The following is a 21710-nucleotide window of genomic DNA, read 5'->3' on the forward strand; positions in this document are numbered from 1 at the left end:
AAAGAGGAAAGAGGCTGGCTGGTCCACAGCAATTAACTGGGCAGGCACGCGTTCACAGCATATATGCAAATGCATGCTAAACCTGATTCAGCTGAAAGCTTTTGCACAGTCACCCTTAGTATAAGACATATGGTTTTCATTACGATGTGCATAAAACATTTTAAATCAGTTTGACATATTTTCAACAGGGAAGAGAAAAACACTGGAACGAGAAACGTATCTGGGAGGTAACTAACTAAACAACCCTGCAGTCCCAGGATGAAAAGCAAAATTTGTCATAAGCTAATCAAATATTTACTGTAATGCACACATTGTAAAGATTACAAAAAATTAATAGAGTTTAAGTGTCATCTATTGAAAAGAACAGTAAAACCCCACCCAGTATATTGATTCGTTGCCTGAACTATATTTTTTACAGTAATAAAACCAAGGTAGGTCTGAGGGCAATGCATTTCAAGTTATGACTGCTGTCATTTGCTGCTTTTTTTCCCCAATAGCACTCTTATCGTTAAGAAGCACAAATGACAGACAAGAAGCCTGTGCTTTTTCAGCTTATTAATCCTTGTGGGTTTGCGGTCACACTGTATTCTGCCAACTCTAGCAAACAGTCATAGCCTGCCCAGATTTCAAAAGCAAACAGCTTCCTATTACTTAGAGAATTTCAGAAGGGAGGAACAGAGACCTGTAATGAAGTGCCTCAGCGTGGAAGCAAGACAAAGCTTGTAATACTAATAAAATATGAAACAAACCCGGCAGAATTTTCATTTCCTTTAAATACATTTTATGTAATGGTATATATAAGATACACTATTATAAAGTAGGTTTACTATTTTGTTACGTCACATTAAAGGTGATATATTTCAAGCCCCTCGGGGAAGCAATGTCCACCTTGCAGTGGCTGGAGGCTGTATGAAAGGATGCCAGGTCCCCAGCTCTCAGAGGGGAATTTTGGAAGTGGTGCTCTCCCTATCTGCCACCTCACTCGGGAAATACCTCCTGTCAGTCTCAATCAGCAAAGCTTCTCAGCTGCATGAAACTCTTGTTTCTGGGCATGCCTAGAAGCAGGTCAGCTTTAAAAGCGCTGAACAGTTCGGTGCCTGGCTCCTGTCTAAAGACCAGGGTGGCTGTTTCACATTACACCCAATACATCAGGGTCTGCACAAAAGCGGCCCAACAAAAGCTCTCTTCAGCTGTCTGCTTTACTGGGGAAAGAAAGGATCCACCTGGGATTTGCAGAGCCAGATTTAGCTTTGAAGTGGGAGGAGGCTGCACAGCATCTCCCCGTCACACCACCAGGAACATGCACCGCATCCAGCACCAAGAACTGGATGAAGAGACAGGGTTCCCGTCCTCTCAGCTTATCATGCCCCCCTCCAGCTCCTCCATAAATCCACCCCAATTTGGGATGCCGGTCTTCATTACCCCCTGCTACATGGGTGAAATCCAAACAGGCCTGAATTTCCCACATCTCCAACCTCCATCAGGAGACTCTACCCAACCCCTGCATCCAACACACCTGAGAAACTAAGCTCTACAATCTCAAGTTTTGGGTTAAGTTGGGTAACCTCTGTCTAGTTGCTCTTCTGGATGCTGGGTTTTATTTTATGATTTTTAATTGTGGTTTCTTTATTGGAACAGGGACTGGACGTGCATTTCTCCTTTCTCCTAGACTCTTCCTGAGCTCAGAATCATAACTTCAAGTGAGAACCAAAACAGAGTGAAGGCATCTAAAACATAGCTTCACCAGGATTTAGATATCTAGGTACATAAAAGCAAGTAAAATACCACTGGTTAAACAGGCCAAGGGTTCCAAATGCCACCGTTATCTGCAAAGACTAGCTTAGTTGTTTATGGTTGAACTTCCACTTCTGAGCTTGGTAACCACCAACTTACCTGATGCCTTTATGCTACAGTGAAATCAAGTAAATGAGATTTGCATGACTAAAATAAAGACATTCCCTTAGCTTTCCATGCCTACATATAAATACAGATAAATAAACAAAAGGAATATATAGACATATCCACTCAATACTGCTCAAAAAGTATTTGAAGTAATCACTCTGAATGAAACAAAAACTTTTAGGTAGTAATTTGGACACCAAAAAACAAAGTTCAGAGAACACTGAAACTATTTATGATTTGAATTCAAACATGGCCAGAAAATGGAAAACCAGAATTTTCTACTTTCTGTTTGAAATGATGCTTTAATTTTGAAAACTGACAGATTTCCTTCTTCTTTTAAAAAGGGGGTGAAAACATCAAAAAATCTCCCCCAAAATTCTAAATATTTCAGATTGAATATTGTCTTTATTCAGTCTGAAACAAAGGTTTTCTTTAAAGTTTTGATTTGGCAGCAAACCCCCAAATCAGTTATTTGCATAGCTCCACTTTGAACATAGTAAGATGTCAAAAAAGAAATAGGGAATGTAAAGGAAAATAGAAAAGGAAATAATCTATCAATTCTTGAGTAAACATTGCTCAAATCTATCAATTCTTGAGTAAACATTGCTCAGAAACCAGTTTAAATCCCAGGATTCTCATTAAAAAGGCATTAATAACCTGGAGGAATTCCAAAAAAGGTCAACAATAATGATAACAGGATTACAGGGCACTGTTTATGAAGGGAGATTAAGGGAATGCAATTTGTGTATTGTAAGATAAAAATGACTACTGGCAACACTGTTTATCATGGGGAGGAGGAATACAGCTGGAAAACTGTAAAGAAAACCATGTAACAGCAACACAGGATTCTGGCTGCGATGCATGTTATTTCATGAAGAATGACTTGAAATCAAAGCTGATGGTTGGTGGGAGTAGTGCATAGTAAAATGTAGCTGGAGTAGGTTCAGGATACTTTAACTGGGGAATCAGAAAGCTATTTTAAACATTGGCATAAATAATACAGATCGTAATTTGAAAGCAGAGCACAAAAAAAAAATCTCCTAAGGGAAGATCCATAATGGCCTCTTTTGTATGCACAGTATTTCCTTCTGTGGAGGTGAAGCGGCCTGAAAACCACAGAAAACAGCCAGAAGGAGCAGAAAATTCACTGCAGTAAATACACAAATTGCAAAGCATGTTCTAGCTTGACCTCACACACATTTTAAAACAAATACTTAAGAGTGTGCAGTGTGTATAGCATCGGTTTCTCTTTTTTTGGCTCATATTCCACTCTGGATTAGCAGAGAAGAGGAAAAAACCTGCTTGAATATACAAAAAGAAAATTTTTTTGACTAAAGATCACAGCTACTGCCATCTTCTGTACCTTCCTCAACTCTGACCTCTAAACCCCAGTGCCCTTCTTATGCCAGGCACTCAGCCATCTTTTCCAGATGCAGGAGCACGTCCCCACAATCCCCAGGAGACCTGCATCTCTATCAAAAGGCATTTGGAGCTAAAAGATGAGTGAGCTAGCACAGGTCTCACCCTGTCCAGCAGCCCAGGTGCTCCCTGCAAAAGTCCCATATCCACATCTCCTACTCACTCTGATTTGCTGTTAGAGCTGTGGCTCTCTGGCGGACGAAGTGCAATGCTAAACTTGAGGTTGCAGGCATCCTCAGGTGAGAACCTCCCTTTACTGGTGGCTGTCCCACTTTCTGTACATCTGGAATGCTATCAGGACAATTAATGGGCCAGAGAGAGAGAGAGAGAAAGGAGTTATAGTGTGCCTGCTGGGAACGTGGCTTCAAACCCCCAATAAAACAGATCCTAAATTAAACGAAGTGGAACAGCTTCCCTGGGAGCAGACTCCCTGCATCCTCTCAGCCTGCCCAGCAGCCCTGTATTAGGGCACTCTTCCCCTTTGTGCTCATGTCCATCCTCCAAAAGAGGCACAGACAGATATAAATAGAAGTTTCTTTTCCCTTTACTGAACCAAGTAACAGGGATCTCCTTTTGTTTATTTATTTTTCATTGTGGGGAAGGAGATAAGTACCTCCCTGCAGAAGATTTGTGTCCAAGACCCTGAATTGCAGGTGGCCTGTGCCACCAGCCCACAGCTGGGCAGGTCATTATCTAGGACAGGTGGGACTCAGGCTTTCACCTTTTACTTGCCAATTCCTCCTTTGCAACTTGCTGGCTTTTTTTTTTGATTCTCCATTTTTTGCTGTCAAATCCGGGCACTTGCTGCAGCCTGAGCATCTTCTGAACAAAAAGACATATATGTCTTGAGATGCCACGGCCCAACCACTAATTGCCTATGTCTCTACTAAGCAACATCTAAAATAATTTTTCAGAAGGGGGTGGATTATAAAATTTGTGACACAGAATTAAAAGATTGTTTTTCTAGGCCACTTTAACAGGAACTTGTAGGTTTGGGTTCAAAAATACGAAACACTTTAAAGCCGAAACACTCTTTGTAGCTGCTACTTTGCTTATTCTCATTTGAAAGAAATACTTGGCTATTTGAACATGTTTTCCACATCAATTCAAGCAAATTTGTTTAAAATACATATAAATCCAAACTAAAAAAATAGTGCTATGCTAGTAATTTTTACCTAGCTTTCTAAGCATCTTTCGCTGAAAATACTTATATTCCAATTATATTCTAATATTATGTCTCAGAAGTTACAGAACACTTTTTTTCACTTTAGTGTGATTTAGTTAGCTTATGTCCTAAAAATACTTCATTCCTGCGAATTCATGGTGTGAAATGAGATAGAGAATCAACCTGTGCAATGCTAGGTGCCTTGGGCAGTGGTCCTCAGAAACAGGACAAACGGAGAGTGCCTAAGCTTATCAGGGATGAACAGAAGAGGAAAAGGCATCTAATTAGACCTACTTGAAGATCCATGTGTGATCTTTAGACACAAACTTTCTTCTGAAACTGAATTACTAAGACTGACTTTCTGTTAAAAAAAAAAAAGAAAGAGAAATAAATGAGATGGAGACTGTACTTGGCTTCCATAAGAGCTAGCAGCAGAGTTTTCAGAGACCTGATGAGGAACACAGGAGACGGGGGTGGGATTCATCTGACTAAATGTGGATGTCTCTAATGCAGACACTCATGTCCAAGCCACCCTTGGTCCCATTTTTAGTTGACAGAGACTTAGTCAGTATAACCAGTGTGTTCAAGGTTCTATTGATCTTATCCTAAAGTAAATGCTTATATATTTGGTCAGAAAGACCGCACATTAGATTCACTGATTTTGTTATATCTCCTTTAAAACAAAATAGGACCTAGTGTGCTTGTGCAGGCAGAGATGATTCCAATACATTAGAGATATGGAACCAAGGTCAGATAAATTACAGGCCATCTCTGCTCTATCCAACTTGGCTCAAGACCGTGAATTTACATCTCCCTCACCTCCGAAACAGCTCCTGTAACCTCCAGAAGAAAGAAAATGACAGATTCACCTCTTAAAGCTGTCCAACCTCCTGTGAGCAATGGGACCAGTCACTGGACTGGCGAAAGACAACCAGTCCCCGTCCGCAGCCCACTTCTCCTCAAGGTTGTCTAAGGAGGCCTGTAGATTCAAATTTCACCTCTTCTGGATCTCAAATACCGAGGGGTTTATGCCATACAGGGGAGCTCCACCCGCCATGTCGGGCCAGTTGACCCCACTGGGAGGCACCATTCCAAAACTGCCATTAGCAACCCAAACATTCCGAAGCATGCGGGGGTGGGCTGGGCTATGCAAATGATGGAACCCCCAACAGCAGCTTCCAGCCCAGCACCACCCACCAGATCTCACAGTGCCCGTCATCTTCCAGACCTCACCGCACCGACTGCTACAACACACCAAACCTTCGCAGGGTGACGTCCCTCCATGCTCAACTCTAGGACACAAGCTTTGAGGATAGCACGGGCTTGAAGCTGGACATGGCATCCTCGCTCCTGGAGGGTGAGATGTGGATGTTCATCTCCCTGCGAAGCACGCCCTGTCCTCCGGTACCCATGGCGACCGAGTCCTTAATAACTCCCTGTGCTGGCAGGTCAAGTAAGCAAATCTGCACAGCTCCATAGCAACAGACGTGAAATTAAAGCGGAACCCATCAGTAAAATATGCAGGAGCGCTCAGTGCATACAGAATTATTACCCGAAAACACTTTTATTTAAAAAAATCAGCAGTAGCTATTTCGTATGGGCCCAAAATGAAAGGCAAAGAGAAAGAAGAAAAGCAAAAGTAAATGAGAAAAAGGAATAGGGTTGAAAGCTGCCACAACTGTATTTGTTAGACTCTGTGTTAGAAAGGATCTCAGAAACTCTATTGTCCCAAATAAAATTATGAAGTGCACATATAAGAAAGGGAGAAGAGCAAGATTAAAACTGTACAGGAAATAAATGTTGCATACTGTTGGATTTGAACGTCAGGATGGTTACGTTGGCTGCTCTTGGGTGTGGGAGAGAAGTGAAGCATTCGAACCATGTGCTTACATCTGAGAAAGATGACACATGTTCAAGTGCTTCCTCCCTTTTTATTGCCAAGGTGGTGTTTTATAAAGCAGATGGAAAGCCTTCCAGAAGCACACATAATTGACCACTGTGTATCTGCTTTTTGCCAAATAGCGAACTGCTTAAAATTCTAATGCTCAAGTTAAAGCCATCCTCATCAGGTTTAAGTTACTCAGGGAATCTGGGCTTTTGCTCTTCTTCTTTTCACTTGCAAGCTCCTCTGCACCCCTCAGAGAATTTATGCTTTATGCTTGTCAATAAACACGGGCACATCAAGAGATTGCTTATTATTAATTCAAATACTTTAAGGAGGTACAAAAGAAACAAATATATGGAGAACTTACAGTCATAGGCAAGATGCTCCATCATTTGTTATCAACTTACTTCACTTGGTCCATCTTCAGAACATTTTTTTTGTTCTATGACCAATTATCTAAAGTACACTGAATCAGGTGTAGCTCATTTCCTAATTTCAGTATTCTTATGCATGCGACACCAGCCGCATGTTTAACTATCTGAATATTCTCAGGAATGGAAGCACGAATCTTCCCATCTTCACTGCACAAGTAAGGTTATGATTAATTACAGGGTGGGAGCATGGTGTACTCTGATTAAATCCTGCATTTGTAACCGGGTTAAATGTTCTTTGACATACCCTTGCTCTTAATTATCCCTCCCCCAGAAAAGGTGCCATCTTGGAATGTAGGTTACAAAGTACTGCTAAATAAGTCACAGCAGAAAGAGAGACACATTACACTGAGGTCACCGGTCTTCTCATCACTTTCACCTTTATGTGATCCTGCTTTTAAAATGAAGGACACCAATTTATTTTAGGGATCAGTCAAGGCAGATTGCTACCTCCAAATACAGGTTTTCTGTTGGGGTTTTTGTTTTTTGTTTTTTTTTTTAAAACAACCAAACAATGTGACTTTGGCTTAGAATACATAGTACACCAGCAGCATTTTAAAAAGTATTTCAACATAAGAGGTAGAAGTACCAACTAGTAGTTATAAAGAACAATGAAACTCTTTGCATGCCACAGATCTATTCAAGTTAGCACATTCTGTAACTTGGTTTTTGTATTCTGTACCGTTGTTCCTGAACAACGAGGACAACAGTTCCATTATTTTTCCCACTGCTTGAAGAAATTTGGTACAGAGAACGAACAAAAGCCATACAAATACAAGATACAATGTTCTTGGATAAATGCACCAGTAAAACATGTCTTTCTAATATTTTATCAACCTTCCCAAGATAAAACAAAGTCCTATCATTGCATCCTTCTGCAATCAGAAAAGTGAAGTCCTTCAGAGTGAAGTATATTTCCAGAATTACCTCTAAGACAATCCTCTTGCAGAACTCACACACCAGCTAATCTGCTTTTCAAGTGAAGCACATATACATATCAGTCAGACACTATAATTGCCATACTGTCATACTGAAGAGGAGAGAGCTGACAAAAGATCTGTAAAATCATACAGCCAGAGGTCAGTAATATAACCTAAATCAGAGCTTTATGTTTTGTTTTTAAAATAACCAAAGTGACTGCCTTTAGAATACAGACACATATGGAAGTAGAGTAGCAATATGGACAAATTAATCTGCGAATTTTACACTAATGGATTAACTAGCCACTATTCTTTGCTGGCACAGGGTGCCCCCAAGAATAAGTTCCTGGACATCTCACACACCTAATTCTCACACACCAGGCAATACAAACAAATCAGCAGGAAGAGCATTACATTTTACAACTAGACATTTTTAACAGCTAGACATAATTTGCAGCCAACACCTGCATTCTCTAATAATTTCTTAATAATTTCATATGAAACTTCAGCAATTCCATGGGCCCTAAGAGACAGTTCCAACAGCAACCTCAGCTCATTCAGTAAACTGCCTGAAGTGTGCCCATGACACCTAAAGCAAGAAAGTAAAGACCAAAACTTTTGCCAGAAATGCTGAACACAGCCAGCTGATCAGGCGCCCTTCAAATTATGATGCTTACAGACATTTAAATGAAAGTACAGCTTTTTGTTATTTAAACATGCAAGCCTTTTAAAAGTTACTGACACAACTCTTGGCCAAGATTCCTTTCTTTATCCACGTCTTTGTAAGTTTATCAGTACTTTGCAGCTTGCAGATCCAGATTTTGAATCTTTGCACTATGCATTTGTACGGAAGTCAAGAAACAAGATGAGAAAGACTGCCAAAGCAAGCAAAACAGCTCCCACTATTCTTAACAAGATGTGGACATCAGCTGCAGGAATTCAGGATGGATCTTTGCAGGAGGAGTACACGAAGAATGTGAATACGTACAAGTGTTTATGCTCCTGTTTATTCCATTACCAAAAGGGTAGGATTCAGCACAGCATCTTGATACAAAACTAGGACTAGTGTTAATTAAGCTTTTTGTGCCTTTTTGCGAGGGCATTTTCTGCAACGCATTTTTTATTCTTTTAATATTGCATAAATGAATCATATCCAAAAGAGGCAACAGCTTCTAAAATCCTGAAATTAAAAGGCTCATAACTTCCTCCTGGAGTGGATGTTTTAGATCATCCTTAATGTACCTGTCCTCTCCATCCTTTCCTGGGAATGCAGTCACTGATTTTAAGCCAAATTCACCTATAACACTGCTGTGATTCGGATTTAATGCAGAATAAAAACTATTACCAACTATTCCAAATGAATAACATCTTCATGATTATAAATCTTTCAGAGGTTTAGCAAGATGCAGTGATAATGCATTCCAGGATTAAGTATGGCTTGCTATGCAAACAACATAAATTATGAATGATATCTGAATCTAGTTTAATACTTCAAGAGCTGAAGATGACTTAGATCTACATAATGCATTAGGCTGTTGGAGAAAAAAAAAGCTACGTCATATTTCATATTTCGAAGTACAGAAAAGAAAGATGAAGTGATGTTGCTAGAGTAGGAGAAAAGCACTGGAGCTTGGGAACAGCCTAAAAAAAAAGTCCCAGGGTTCATTCTCAGTGCGATCCCACTCTGAAATTTCCTGAATTATCTAAATATTTGTGTGAGTGTTACTGCTGAGATTCAGCATGTTCCAAGAAAACAATCCTGGAAACAGATAAATTTTCGGCAAAATGACAGGCATTTTGAAGGTGCACACTGATTGGTGTACTTACCTACAAAAATGTAGCACAGGACAGAGTCTGTAAACGACAGTGGTAGGCTGGATTTTTGTCTCTCATGTCTGGCTCCTGCTATGTAGTCATTATCACAAGATGTTTCAGATAAATAAAAAGTAGATATTATCTCCATAAATCAGTAAGGGCTTTTGGTAGAGAGAAAGATATCATGCACAACTCTTTTTGTGCCGTAGTTTGAGGTATCCAGCTGTATGCAGAACTAGGTTACATACGACAAGGACATGTTGCTGTTATTCTCCTCCCAGGTCCCACTTCCCTTCCACTGCTCCCCCATTACTCCCTGTGTTTTGCTACATGTCCTGGTTTCAGCTGGCATAGAGTTAATTTTCTTTCTAGTAGCTGGTATAGTGTTATGTTTTGGATTTAGTATGAGAAGAATGTTGATAACACACTGATATTTTCAGTTGTTGCTGAGTAGTGTTTAGACTAAGTCAGGGATTTTTCAGCTTCTCATGCCCAGCCAGCAAGAAGGCTGGAGGGGTGCAAGAAGTCAGGAGGGGACACAGCCAGGGCAGCTGGCCCAAAGTGGCCAAAGGGGTATTCCATACCATGGGATGTCATGCCCAGTATATAAACTGGGAGAGTTGGCCTGGGGGCGAATCGCTGCTCGGGAACTAACTGGGCATTGGTCAGCAAGTGGTGAGCAATTGCATTGTGCATCACTTCTTTTGTATATTCCAATCCTTTTATTAGTATTGTCATTTTATTAGTGTTATTATTATCATTATTATTTGCTTCTTTTCTGTTTTACTTTTTTTCCCCCATTCTCTCCCCCATCCCACTGGGTGGAGGGGAAAGTAAGTGAGCGGCTGCGTGGTGCTTAGTTGCTGGCTGGGGTTAAACCATGACACTACATGACAATGCCTCCTCTTTGCACAAGGGCTAGATCTTCCTGACTGAGCCACCAGAAATTCATGTGCAAGTAGGTCATGGTGAAGGGACTGGATCCACCTGAAGCCAAGAGATAGCAATGGGAGACAATTCCACTAACCCCTGTAGCCAACAGTGAGGAAAATGAACCCCAACTGTCCCCTGGCGTGCTCTCCATTTCAGGAATGTCCCTCGCCTGTGTCAGCTCTCACACTGACTATGAGTTGTTTTTTGACAACTTTCCACTAAAAACGTGTGAGGTATTTGGCAGGAGGAATTTACAAGTACTCTATAAATCAGACATGGTTCCTATTCTGAGAGTTTTGATGGATCTCAGGAGCAATATGCTTGAACTCTAGACACAAGTTTTCCAACCTTAGGTATCAATCAATGCAGAGGTACCAACAGCTACAGAATGGCCCACCTACAAGAACACCTACATACCTAAACTAAGTCTGTTCAAAGACTTGAAATAATACCATCAACTAAAATGAAGATGACTTCTGACTATTACTGCAAAAGGCTAATAACTTGATATTATAGGTCAATTTGAGTGTAATAATCAAAAACAATTAAGTAATTTATTGAAATAACTGTGTAACTCTTTTCCATGTGTATAGGACTCTTCAGTAGAAAAAAATTTCCAAAATTCTTTATCCACATTTTGTTAAGCTACATCCACATTCAAACACAAAATGGTTGTGGTAACCATGGCTGCAGATTTGACTGTAAGATACCATATTCACTGCATTCTGCCTGCATTAGATTCCTTGCTTTTAATGGAACAGAAAACAAACCTTGAAAAAGTATTATCTGTCATCCATTATGCAGAGCAGTGGGAGTCTGGGAACACTCAAGTAACACAGTGCTATGAAATGAGCTGAAGAACTTGCAGGGATAGTGGTAAGTCAGATTGTCAGATTTAATCAGCCCTTTCAATGACCAAGCCAGTGAAGAGTTTTTGCAACAGATTCTCTACTGTTTCTGGATTAAACATGGTGCTGGTAAATCTGAGCTGACTCCTCATGAAAGTATCTAAATTGCTTCCAGAGGTAAAATGACTCTGGAAACAGTACAGCCAGGAGGTACTTGAGCTCATAAACCATGCCAGTTCTGCAGCTGGCTCTGTACAGGGTCAAAACCCTCTCTGTCTCCATGATTAAACAACAGCAAAAATATCCTGACTGTTTGTAATCAAGAGCTGCCTGTACATGAATCACAAAAATATTTTTTATCTACTCATTAAAATTACAGTAGCCAATGACAGTAGAATATTCAGCCTTGGATGTGTGATAAGCAGGTGCTGATTTAGCTGGTGGTCTGAAGTGGCCCATTAGCCTGAGGCAATGGGAGACATGCCTTTGATACAGTCCATGTAGTATGGATCTACATCTGCCTAACTCCCACACACAGGCTGCCCATTACACCGACAGTGTTTTCAAGTCTTGCAGGTGGCTCCATAGAAAGAACTCAACTATTTTTTTTACTTACTACCAGCATTAGTGGTATCACAGGCAGCACAACACAATGTATGTAGACACCTGTAGATGCACTAGTCAATTAGAAAGTGTAATTAAAGAAATGAAAGGAACTATGCTATACTTACCAGGCTTTACAAGGCTTGTCTTTGACTCCTTCTTATATCGAGCCAGCTGCGGGTTCCCTTCGCTCATTGTCCCTGGACTGAATTTCTTCCTGGAGAAGTCTCCATCGCTACCAGTGCAAAAACTGATTGGACTGTTCCCAGCATCAGAAGGAGTCTTAACTGGAGATACTGACTGGCTACTAGGACAGCCAGTGTCATCTGAAGAGAAAAGGGAAAACATCAACATTTCTAACTAATAAGTAGATGAACATTAGCAGAATTAAAAAAAAAAAAAAAAAAAGGTGTTTGGACTACAACTGTTCACAGTCAGTTACCTCATATGCACAACCTTCGCTCTGAAACCTGATGGGAAGCTATTAGTTTCTCCCATTTTGTGAAGAATTCTTGAATACCTTATGGCAGACTAAAATGGCAAGTGCTTGTCACTAAGTTTGACAAAATACAGAATCAGGGGCTACATAATGAAAACTCAGATCTGAGATAAATTCTTTTGACTTAGCTAGGTTAGGGAATATTATGGCATGAAGAAATGCACGTAAGACACAAGAATGGCTTGTGTAGTGCACACTGGATGAAAAGCAAGCATGGGCCATACGCTCTCCTTCAAGATATGTTCCTATCTGAACAAGAGAACGGCCTACTGCCCATATGCACAAAGGCAGAATTTTTATTTAACTGGAATTAATACAGGTTTCTCAAAATTGTTTTTCCTTTTAAAGCAATCATGACCACAGAGCTCTTCCATTCTTGACAAGTGGCTGTGAGGTACCTGGGGGGGCAAGGGATAAAACTAGGTGCACCAGAGATGAGCCTGGGGGCAGCGTGCCAATGTTAGGGGTGGATTCGATGACCCAGCTCAAATGCATCTATGCCAACGCACGCAGCATGGGCAATAAACAGGAGGAGCTGGAAGCCATTGTGCAGCAGGATAGATATGACTTAGTCGCCATCACGGAAACATGGTGGGATGACTCCCGTGACTGGAGTGCTGCAATGGATGGCTACAAGCTCTTCAGAAGGGACAGGCAAGGTAGAAGAGGTGGTGGGGTGGCTCTTTATGTTAGGGAATGTTTTGACTGTTCAGAGCTACACGACTCTGATGACAAGGTGGAGTGCTTATGGGTGAGGATGAGAGGGAAAGCCAATAAGACAGATATTGTGCTGGGAGTCTGTTATAGACCGCCTGACCAGGTTGAAGAGACGGATGAATCGTTCTACAAGCAGCTGGCAGTAGTCTCAGAATCGTGTGCCCTTGTCCTTGTGGGGGACTTTAACTTTCCAGACATCTGCTGGAAATACAACACAGCAGTGAGTAAACAATCTAGGAGGTTCCTGGAGTGTGTGGAAGATAACTTCTTGACACAGCTGGTAGGTGAGCCAACCAGGGGAGGAGCCTTGCTAGACCTGTTGTTTACGAACAGGGAAGGACTGGTGGGAGGTGTGATGGTTGGAGGCCGTCTTGGGCTTAGTGACCATGAAATGGTAGAATTTTCAATTCTTGGTGAGGCAAAGAAGGTGGTCAGCAAAACCACCACTATGGACTTCCGGAGGGCTAACTTTGGCCTCTTCAAGGCACTGGTTGAGAGACTCCCTTGGGAGACGGTCCTGAAGGGCAAAGGGGTCCAGGAGGGATGGACATTCTTTAAGAAGGAAATCTTAATGGCTCAGGACCAGGCTATTCCCATGTGCCGCAAGTCGAACCGCCAAGGAAAATGACCGGCCTGGCTGAACGGGGAGCTTTTGCTAGGACTTAAGAAAAAAAGGAGAGTTTATCACCTCTGGAGGAAAGGGCAGGCAACTTGGGAGGAGTACAGGGATCTTGTTAGATCATACAGAGAGAAAATTAGAAAGGCGAAAGCTCAGCTAGAACTAAATCTGGCCACTATCGTAAGGGACAACAAAAAATGTTTTTACAAATATGTTAACAGTAAAAAGAATCCCAAGGAGAATATCTTTCCTTTAATGGATACAGAAGGGAACGTAGCAACCAGAGATGAGGAAAAGGCTGAGGTACTTAATGCCTTCTTTGCCTCAGTCTTTAATAGTGAGTCCAGTCATCCTCAGGGTACTCCACCTCATAAGCTGGAAGGTAAGGATGGAGAGCATAACATACCCCCCTTAATCCAGGAGGAATTAGTTAGGGACCTGCTACGCCATCTGGACACTCACACATCTATGGGACCTGATGGGATCCATCCAAGAGTACTGAGGGAACTGGCAGAGGTCCTTGCCAAGCCACTCTCTATCATCTATCAGCGTTCCTGGTCAACAGGGGAGGTCCCAGAGGACTGGAGGCTTGCCAATGTGACTCCCATTTATAAGAAGGGTCGGAGGGAGGATCCGGGGAACTACAGGCCTGTCAGCCTGACCTCGGTACCGGGAAAGATTATGGAACGGTTTGTTTTGAAAGCACTCACATGGCAAGTCCAGGATAAGCAGGGGATCAGGCCCAGTCAGCATGGGTTTACGAAAGGCAGGTCCTGCTTGACCAACCTGATCTCCTTCTATGACCAGGTGACCCGCCTAGTGGATGAGGGAAAGGCTGTGGATGTTATTTTCCTAGACTTCAGCAAGGCCTTTGACACTGTCTCTCATGGCATACTCCTTGAGAAGCTGGCGTCTCATGGCCTGGATAAGTGCACTATTCACTGGGTGAAAAACTGGCTGGATGGACGAGCCCAGAGGGTTGTGGTGAATGGGGTGAAATCCAGTTGGCGGCGGGTCACAAGTGGTGTTCCCCAGGGCTAGGTGTTGGGCCCCGTTCTGTTTAATATCTTTATTGATGATTTGGATGAGGGGATTGAGTGCACCCTCAGCAAGTTTGCAGACGACACCAAGTTGGGAGGCAGGGTCGATCTGCTTGAGGGTAGGGAGGCTCTACAGAGAGATCTGGACAGGCTGGATCGATGGGCTGAGGCCAATCGTATGAAGTTTAACACGGCCAAGTGCCGGGTCCTGCACTTTGGTCACGGCAACCCCATGCAGCGCTACAGGCTTGGGGAAGAGTGGCTGGAAAGCTGCCCGGCAGAGAAAGACCTGGGGGTGCTGGTTGACAGCCGGCTGAATATGAGCCAGCAGTGTGCCCAGGTGGCCAAGAAGGCCAATCGCATCCTGGCCTGTATCGGGAACAGTGCGGCCAGCAGGAACAGGGAGGTGGTTGTTCCCCTGTACTGGGCACTGGTGAGGCCGCACCTCGAGTACTGTGTTCACTTTTGGGCCCCTCACTACAGGAAAGACATTGAGCTGCTTAAGCGTGTCCAGAGAAGGGCAACCAAGTTGGTGAGGGGCCTTGAGCACAAGTCTTATGAGGAGCGGCTGAAGGATCTGGGGTTGCTCAGTCTAGAAAAGAGGAGGCTGAGGGGAGACCTTATCGCTCTCTACAACTACCTGAAAGGGGGTTGTAGTGAGGTGGGTGTTGGTCTCTTCTGTCAGGTGGCTGGAGATAGGACAAGAGAAAATGGCCCCAAGTTGAGGCAAGGGAGATTTAGGTTAGATATTAGGAAAAATTTTTTTACTGAGAGGGTTGTCAAACATTGGAATGGGCTGCCCAGGGAAGTGGTTGATTCACCATCCCTGGAGGTATTCAAAAAGCAAGTGGACAGGGTACTCCAGGGCATGGTTTAGGGGGCATGGTTAATGGTTGGACTTGATGATCTTGAAGGTCTTTTCCAACCGAAATGATTCTATGATTCTATGGTTTTGAAGAGGGTGTGTCATACACAGACTGCTTTTGTCTAAAGCTGAATTCCTCTGAGGGCACACTAGTGCTTCATGGCATCAGCAGCCACCTTGGGAACAGACCCACATTCCTGACCTCCAGGAATACAAACACTCCAGCTCTTAACAATTAAATGCAAAGTAAGAAGTCTGAGTCCAGGTGAAATCCACATGTCAAACACCCCCTTCATCTAACCACAACTCCTGTAATCTTGAGTAATCACAGCTCCCCTAAAAGCCATGGTGGTTTTAGATACACAACAAAAACAAACAGGCTACTCTGACACTGGGAAGCCTTGAATATTTACTCTCCTGGAGAAATGTAATTGTTTATTCTTTCCCAGGACAAAATGAAAGCTGCAATCTTAATGATGCAATTGCACTCTGCCCCTGGTGCATTATCTCTACCTAACATGAAACTCAAAGAAGTACCTGCAACAGAGCCAAATAATTTGCATGACCATATTGTACTTACCACTTCCACCCTGTTCATAATTTAGGTCAAGCCTGATCTTGCAATGAGCTGTGCATGGGCAGATTGTTTAAAAAGTCAGTATATGACTGTGCATTTATGAGGCAAAAGGGGCACCCTGTAACTACCTATCTCCCTCCCTGCTCGCCTCCCCTCCTCAGGAAAGAGCAGCTTCTGCTATTGTTAACTACTGCTCCCCCAGCACAGTAAAACAACCTCATCCTTTCATGTGAACCAGTTTTACTTCATGCCTGGCCAGTTACCCTAGCCTCACCTATTTGTTCTAAAATTCTGCTTCTCATTTCTCTGTGTCCTGCCTCCAATGCTGAGCAAGGTAACTGTAGGCGCTGACCATCCAGTGCATGCTATATGCATTAGCACTTAACAGCAGCCGGCAGCCTGAGGTCTTGCTGCCCTGGCCTCTGCAAAGTGCCAGTCATGATGCCAAGCCCGGGGGCAGCCCAGCCTACTGCCACAACTACCTCCCAAGGCACAAAGGGCAGTAACGATGCAAAGCACCTAATCCAGCTTAATCATATTTCATTGCTTCAAATCAGTTCAATTAAGCCTACAAGCATCTCCTTCTGCCATCTTGCTGCTGCCTTCTGCAACTCAGAATTAGTTCCTAGAAAAATACTGGGAAGGAGAAGACCACTAATAAGGTTTCCAGCCCATCTCCACATTCACACTGACTAAAGCGGGATTGTTGCCCACATGGTTTTAGTTTACTTTTTATCCCTTCCACTCCCATCAACATCACAATATAACTCAACACAGAAGAGGCGGCAATTTCCTCCCAGATCAGTGCCTATTTCCTTCTCCCAAGGATTCAGAGTCTCTTCTGCAGGCTGAATGAATCCTACCTTCAGAGCAGTGGATCAGCACTGCTGAGTGAGCTTCTGAATTGCATTTAAGCAGCTCCTTTAGCTATGTCCAAAGCATCTTCTCTTTAGAAGCACACAAAAATTTTATAATCAAACACATTCAGAAAAAAGTGCAGGTTCATGCAGTTTATTTTTTCTTACGACCTTTCTTTGATGTTTTTCTGTGTACCATTATTTTAAAAACTTTGTGTTTTAAAAAAAAAAAAAGAAGACAAGAAACTATTTCCTTCATCTCTCCACCAATAAAATCACTGCAATTGCTGGACAGGTTCTGCAGACCTCACAGATGTGTTTGGTACGGGAGACTTTACATATAAGTAACTCCCAAAGCTATCATAGCATCACAGAGTATCTCAAGTTGGAAGGCACCCATAAGGATCATTGAGTCCAACTCCTTGCTCCTCACAGGACTACCTAAAATTAACCATATGACTAAGAGCGTCGTCCAGATGCTCCTTGAACTCTGACAGGCTCAGTGCCATGACCACTTCCCTGGGGAGGCTGTTCCAGTGACCAACCACCCTCTCAGTGAAGAAATCTATACAGATGCTACCTGGAAGAACCTCAGAAGCTGATAAAACCTTTAAACAATGAAAGAATTAAACTACAGTGTTAAAAATTAGGGAATTAAAAAACAACTATGTAAAACTAACTGTGATAAGGAAATAGAGCAGCTAAAGAAAGCATATAAAATAGCATATAAAAAGAGATATTTTAATTACCACTCCCCCCATCATTGCCTCTGATATCACACTGGTGACGCTGTATGATCAGATTATACCCTTTCTACACATCCTCGTTTTACCCTTAAGGACTTCAGCTTTTGTTGCAACAGTGCATTTATTAAAGGAACAAATGAGCCTGGCACAAAGAACAATAGGTCTTCTCTACTTATACCCCTTGTGACCTTTAGACACACCAATAACCAGGTGAGCATTCCCACTCCAGCTGAAGTAAATGAATGATTTTATTGTACTCCCTTTCCTCTGATCGTCTGTTGTTTTTTATATAATGTGTAACTTGTACTCCTTCCACCTAGTATTAGCCAGAAATGTGAACAAAATTATATAGTTTCCAAATCTAGGGCAAGCTGCAGAAAAACATTTTTCTGTGTCGGCCTTTTGCAGTGCCTTTTGAAGTATCAAAATGTTTACTATCACAGAAGGGAACGGCTGCATATGAAATGCCAGTGCTCACCACCACAGGCAAGCAAAGCTCTGCTGTATGCTGGGGGATCCACCTCCCAGCCGACCTGCAACTCACCGTTCTGGCACAAGGAAAAGTCCTGCTGAACACCGAGGTGCCACCCAACCGCTCAATGCAAGCCAAATTGCCTGCCCTTGCCTTCGTTCTTCCCTGCTACCGAGGCCTCAACAGGCTACTTAATTGTATTTAATACTGTAGGTGAACTCCCCACAGAAGAGCAGCAGACTTCCCCGCGGACCCTGACTGGGCATCGAGCCGATGCCCCCTCCAGGCCGCCCCGCTCACCGCCGCAGCGAGCGCCCCTGCTCCTCCTCCGCAAGAGGAAGGGGGCAGCCGCGGCAGCGCGGCTTCAGCTTCCCGCAGCCCTGTAGGCTCCTCCAAAACCCCGCTGACAACTCTGACAGAAGGAGGTGAAGACCTCCACCTGCCCAGAAATGGGCCAAGAGAAGGAATCTTTCGCCAAAATTGGCACGGGGCTAACAAGAGCAGAGGAGCCCACGATGGGATTTACCTTCTGCTGAAGACGTGATGTGAATGTAGTTGCCAGCAAGGTCAGTGTTTTGGGTTTGTGTGGCGGGGTTTTGGTAGCGGGAGAGGGGCTGCAGGGGTGGCTCCTGTGAGAAGCTGCTGGAAGCTTCCCCGGCTCCAAGTCGGACCTGACTCTGGCCCAGGCCGAGCCCATCAGCGACGGTGGCAGCGCCTCTGGGAGAACAGATTTAAGAAGGGGAACCGGCAGTGGGTGGGGGGATTGGAATGTGCGAGGAACCCCTCTGCGGATACCGAGGTCAGTGAGGAAGGAGGGGACGCCCCCGCAGCCCGTGGTGAGACAGCAGGCTGTCCCCCCCCAGCCCATGGAGGGGAGCGGGGGAGCAGATGCCCACCTGCAGCCCGGGGAGAGAGGAGCCCACGCCGGAGCAGGGGGATGCCCCCCAAGATGGCCGTGACTCCATGGGAAAGCCCGCACTGGAGCAGCCTGTGACTGAAGGACTGTGGCCCGTGGGAAGGACCCATGACAGAGAAGTTCATGAAGGACTGTCTCCTGTGGGAGGGACCCCACGCTGCAGCAGGGGACGAGTGAGGAGTCCTCCCCCTGAGGAGGAAGGAGCAGCAGAGACAAGGTGTGGAGAACTGACCCCAACCCCCATTCCCCGTCCCCCTGCGCCACCAGGGGGGAGGAGGTAGAGAGAACCGGGAGTGGAGTTGAGCTGGGAAGGAGGGAGGGGTGGGGGGAAGGTGTCCTAAGATTTGGTTCTACTTCTCATTATCCTTGTTTTGATTTAATTGGCAGTAAATTAAATTGATTCTGTTTTTTCCCCAAGTTGAGTCTCTGTTTGCCCATGACCATAAGTGGTGAGTGATCCCTCCCTCTCCCTGTCTTGACCCACGAGCATTTCTTTATATTTTCTCCTCCTCATCCCACTGGGGCCATAGGGGGAGGAGTGAGCGAGCAGCTTCGTGGTGCTTTGTTGCTGGCTGGGCTGAAACCACAACAGTCAGTTCAGGATTCAGTCCTATAAGTTGGCAAGAGTTTTGCCCCACTAAGGATTTCAGGTCCAGACTTCTCAAGAATACAGACAGACCTGATTTACCTTCTCAGGCATGTGAGCATTAGGAAGATAGAAGAGAGAAAGCTGGCAAAAACTGCTGTGCGAGTCCATACTTCTGCTCTTGCCTGTATTATTTACTTGCACAAGAAGGAAAAACACATGAATTTAAAACACACGACTGTCATTGCTTTCTTAGTAATGTTCATGGTGTCTTTTTTCACAGTGGCCTCCGAAGAGCATTCTGGGAGTAGACTTTCCCTTTGAACATCAGCTGGATTTCATCACTGAAACTCTATGTCCAACACCTCTCCCAGATCAGACATACTTGCCAAGTTTCAAAGCCAAGCACGGCATAGTGTCTCCTCAAACAAACAATCAGGGAAGTTGCTGAGAGCACTCTGACATTTGCATGCACTGACTAACTTTCAAATAGTAAAGTCAAAGTATAAACAACAGTGTTAACGAACTGACAAAAATATTGTTCTCATAGACTTTAAGGCCATATGCTGTGACATAATGATTTTCTCTGATTTTCTGGGCACAGAGACTTTAGAAGTTTCACTGGAATATGCCTTAGAACCTTCTTTAGAAAAATACTGCTTTTTCCTAAAGGCTTCAAGAAATACTCAATACACAACCTCCTTATATAATGCATCCAAATAATTAATGATGCTCTCACTGAGAAACCACTGACTTACTTCTACTTTCACTCCTAGCTGCCAGATCTAGTTATGCTTTTATGCATACTTTTATGACTCTGAACTGTTCACCCCCTACCTGATCCCTATTCCACTGTCCCGTTTTCAACTCCTCTTAAGGTTCCCTTGACCAATGTTCAGGCTATACATACTCTGCATTTCCACGACGAAATGTGGATTCCAGAATTAAACATGGGCCTCTAACGAACTTTTAAAAGGTCAGTGTACCAAGGCAAAAACAGCTTTCTGACTTTTACTTGATGGTTCCCTTTCCGTTCATCCCAGGATCTGTTAGACTGGGTAGCCACAGCTCTGCCAGCATGGTGCACTGTGAGCTGGCTGTTGACGGTGAGGGTACCACCAAGGGTATATCAGAATTTTTCAGGATAATCTCCCAATCTGCTTGTCTACTCCACATTTTTTGATGCCCTACATGTTGCTTTGGTCTCCTTTTCCTGACTGGTCTTGTAGCACAGGGGTGTTTTATGCATTAATGAAAGTTGCTGACACACACCAAAGGGAATATATCACCTAGCTTCCACCTGTAAAGGCTCTTTCTGTATTAAATGGAGAGATAAAGGCTCCTCTGGAGGGTAAGTCAAAACGACAGCCTAATTCAGGCTAAGTCTTCCCATTACTCTGAGTCACTGTCTGGAAGATCTCACCTCTCTCCATTGACTAGCACAACCACTGTTCTGACTTGGGCAGCTGAACCAGTGAGGTGTAAGGGCTTACAGCCCAGTCAGAAAACATTGCTAACAGGAGATTCACAATATCATTCTGGAACAACTAGGCAACACAAAGGATCACAGTAAAAGCAGCAGGATGAAACATAATAGTATAAAATGAGCAGTACACATATAAAGACAGAGGTAGAGCGTATTTGCATGTACGCCACCAGGCTCAATAGGCTCTCATCACGACACTGAATGGCCCTCTGGAGGCACCCTCACCTGCCCAGCAACGATTTAGGGAGCACAGCTTAAGGTAAGAAGTGTGAATATTCTCCTCAGCTCCTATTTGTACTAAAACATTTCATTTTTACTGCAGCCATTCCATAAGGTGGTTTTATGTACTCTAGAAGATTAGTCATTTGCTACAAACAATTTGTCACCTGCAAACTTGCAAAATCACACA

General features: G+C 43.5%; 1 protein-coding gene across 2 annotated transcripts in view; it reads right to left on the minus strand.

The window, feature by feature from the left end:
- Positions 1-21710, minus strand: part of SYBU (syntabulin) — a 44843-nt gene that overhangs the window by 14600 nt on the left and 8533 nt on the right. For both annotated transcript variants that reach the window (XM_052788295.1, XM_052788296.1), the window contains exon 3: positions 12050-12247. In XM_052788295.1, coding sequence (XP_052644255.1) covers positions 12050-12247 — 198 coding nt within the window. The remainder of the gene's footprint in view (positions 1-12049; positions 12248-21710) is intronic.

Source organism: Harpia harpyja, chromosome 5 (genome assembly GCF_026419915.1).
Source record: "Harpia harpyja isolate bHarHar1 chromosome 5, bHarHar1 primary haplotype, whole genome shotgun sequence".
In the NCBI taxonomy this organism is placed as follows: Eukaryota; Metazoa; Chordata; class Aves; order Accipitriformes; family Accipitridae; genus Harpia; species Harpia harpyja.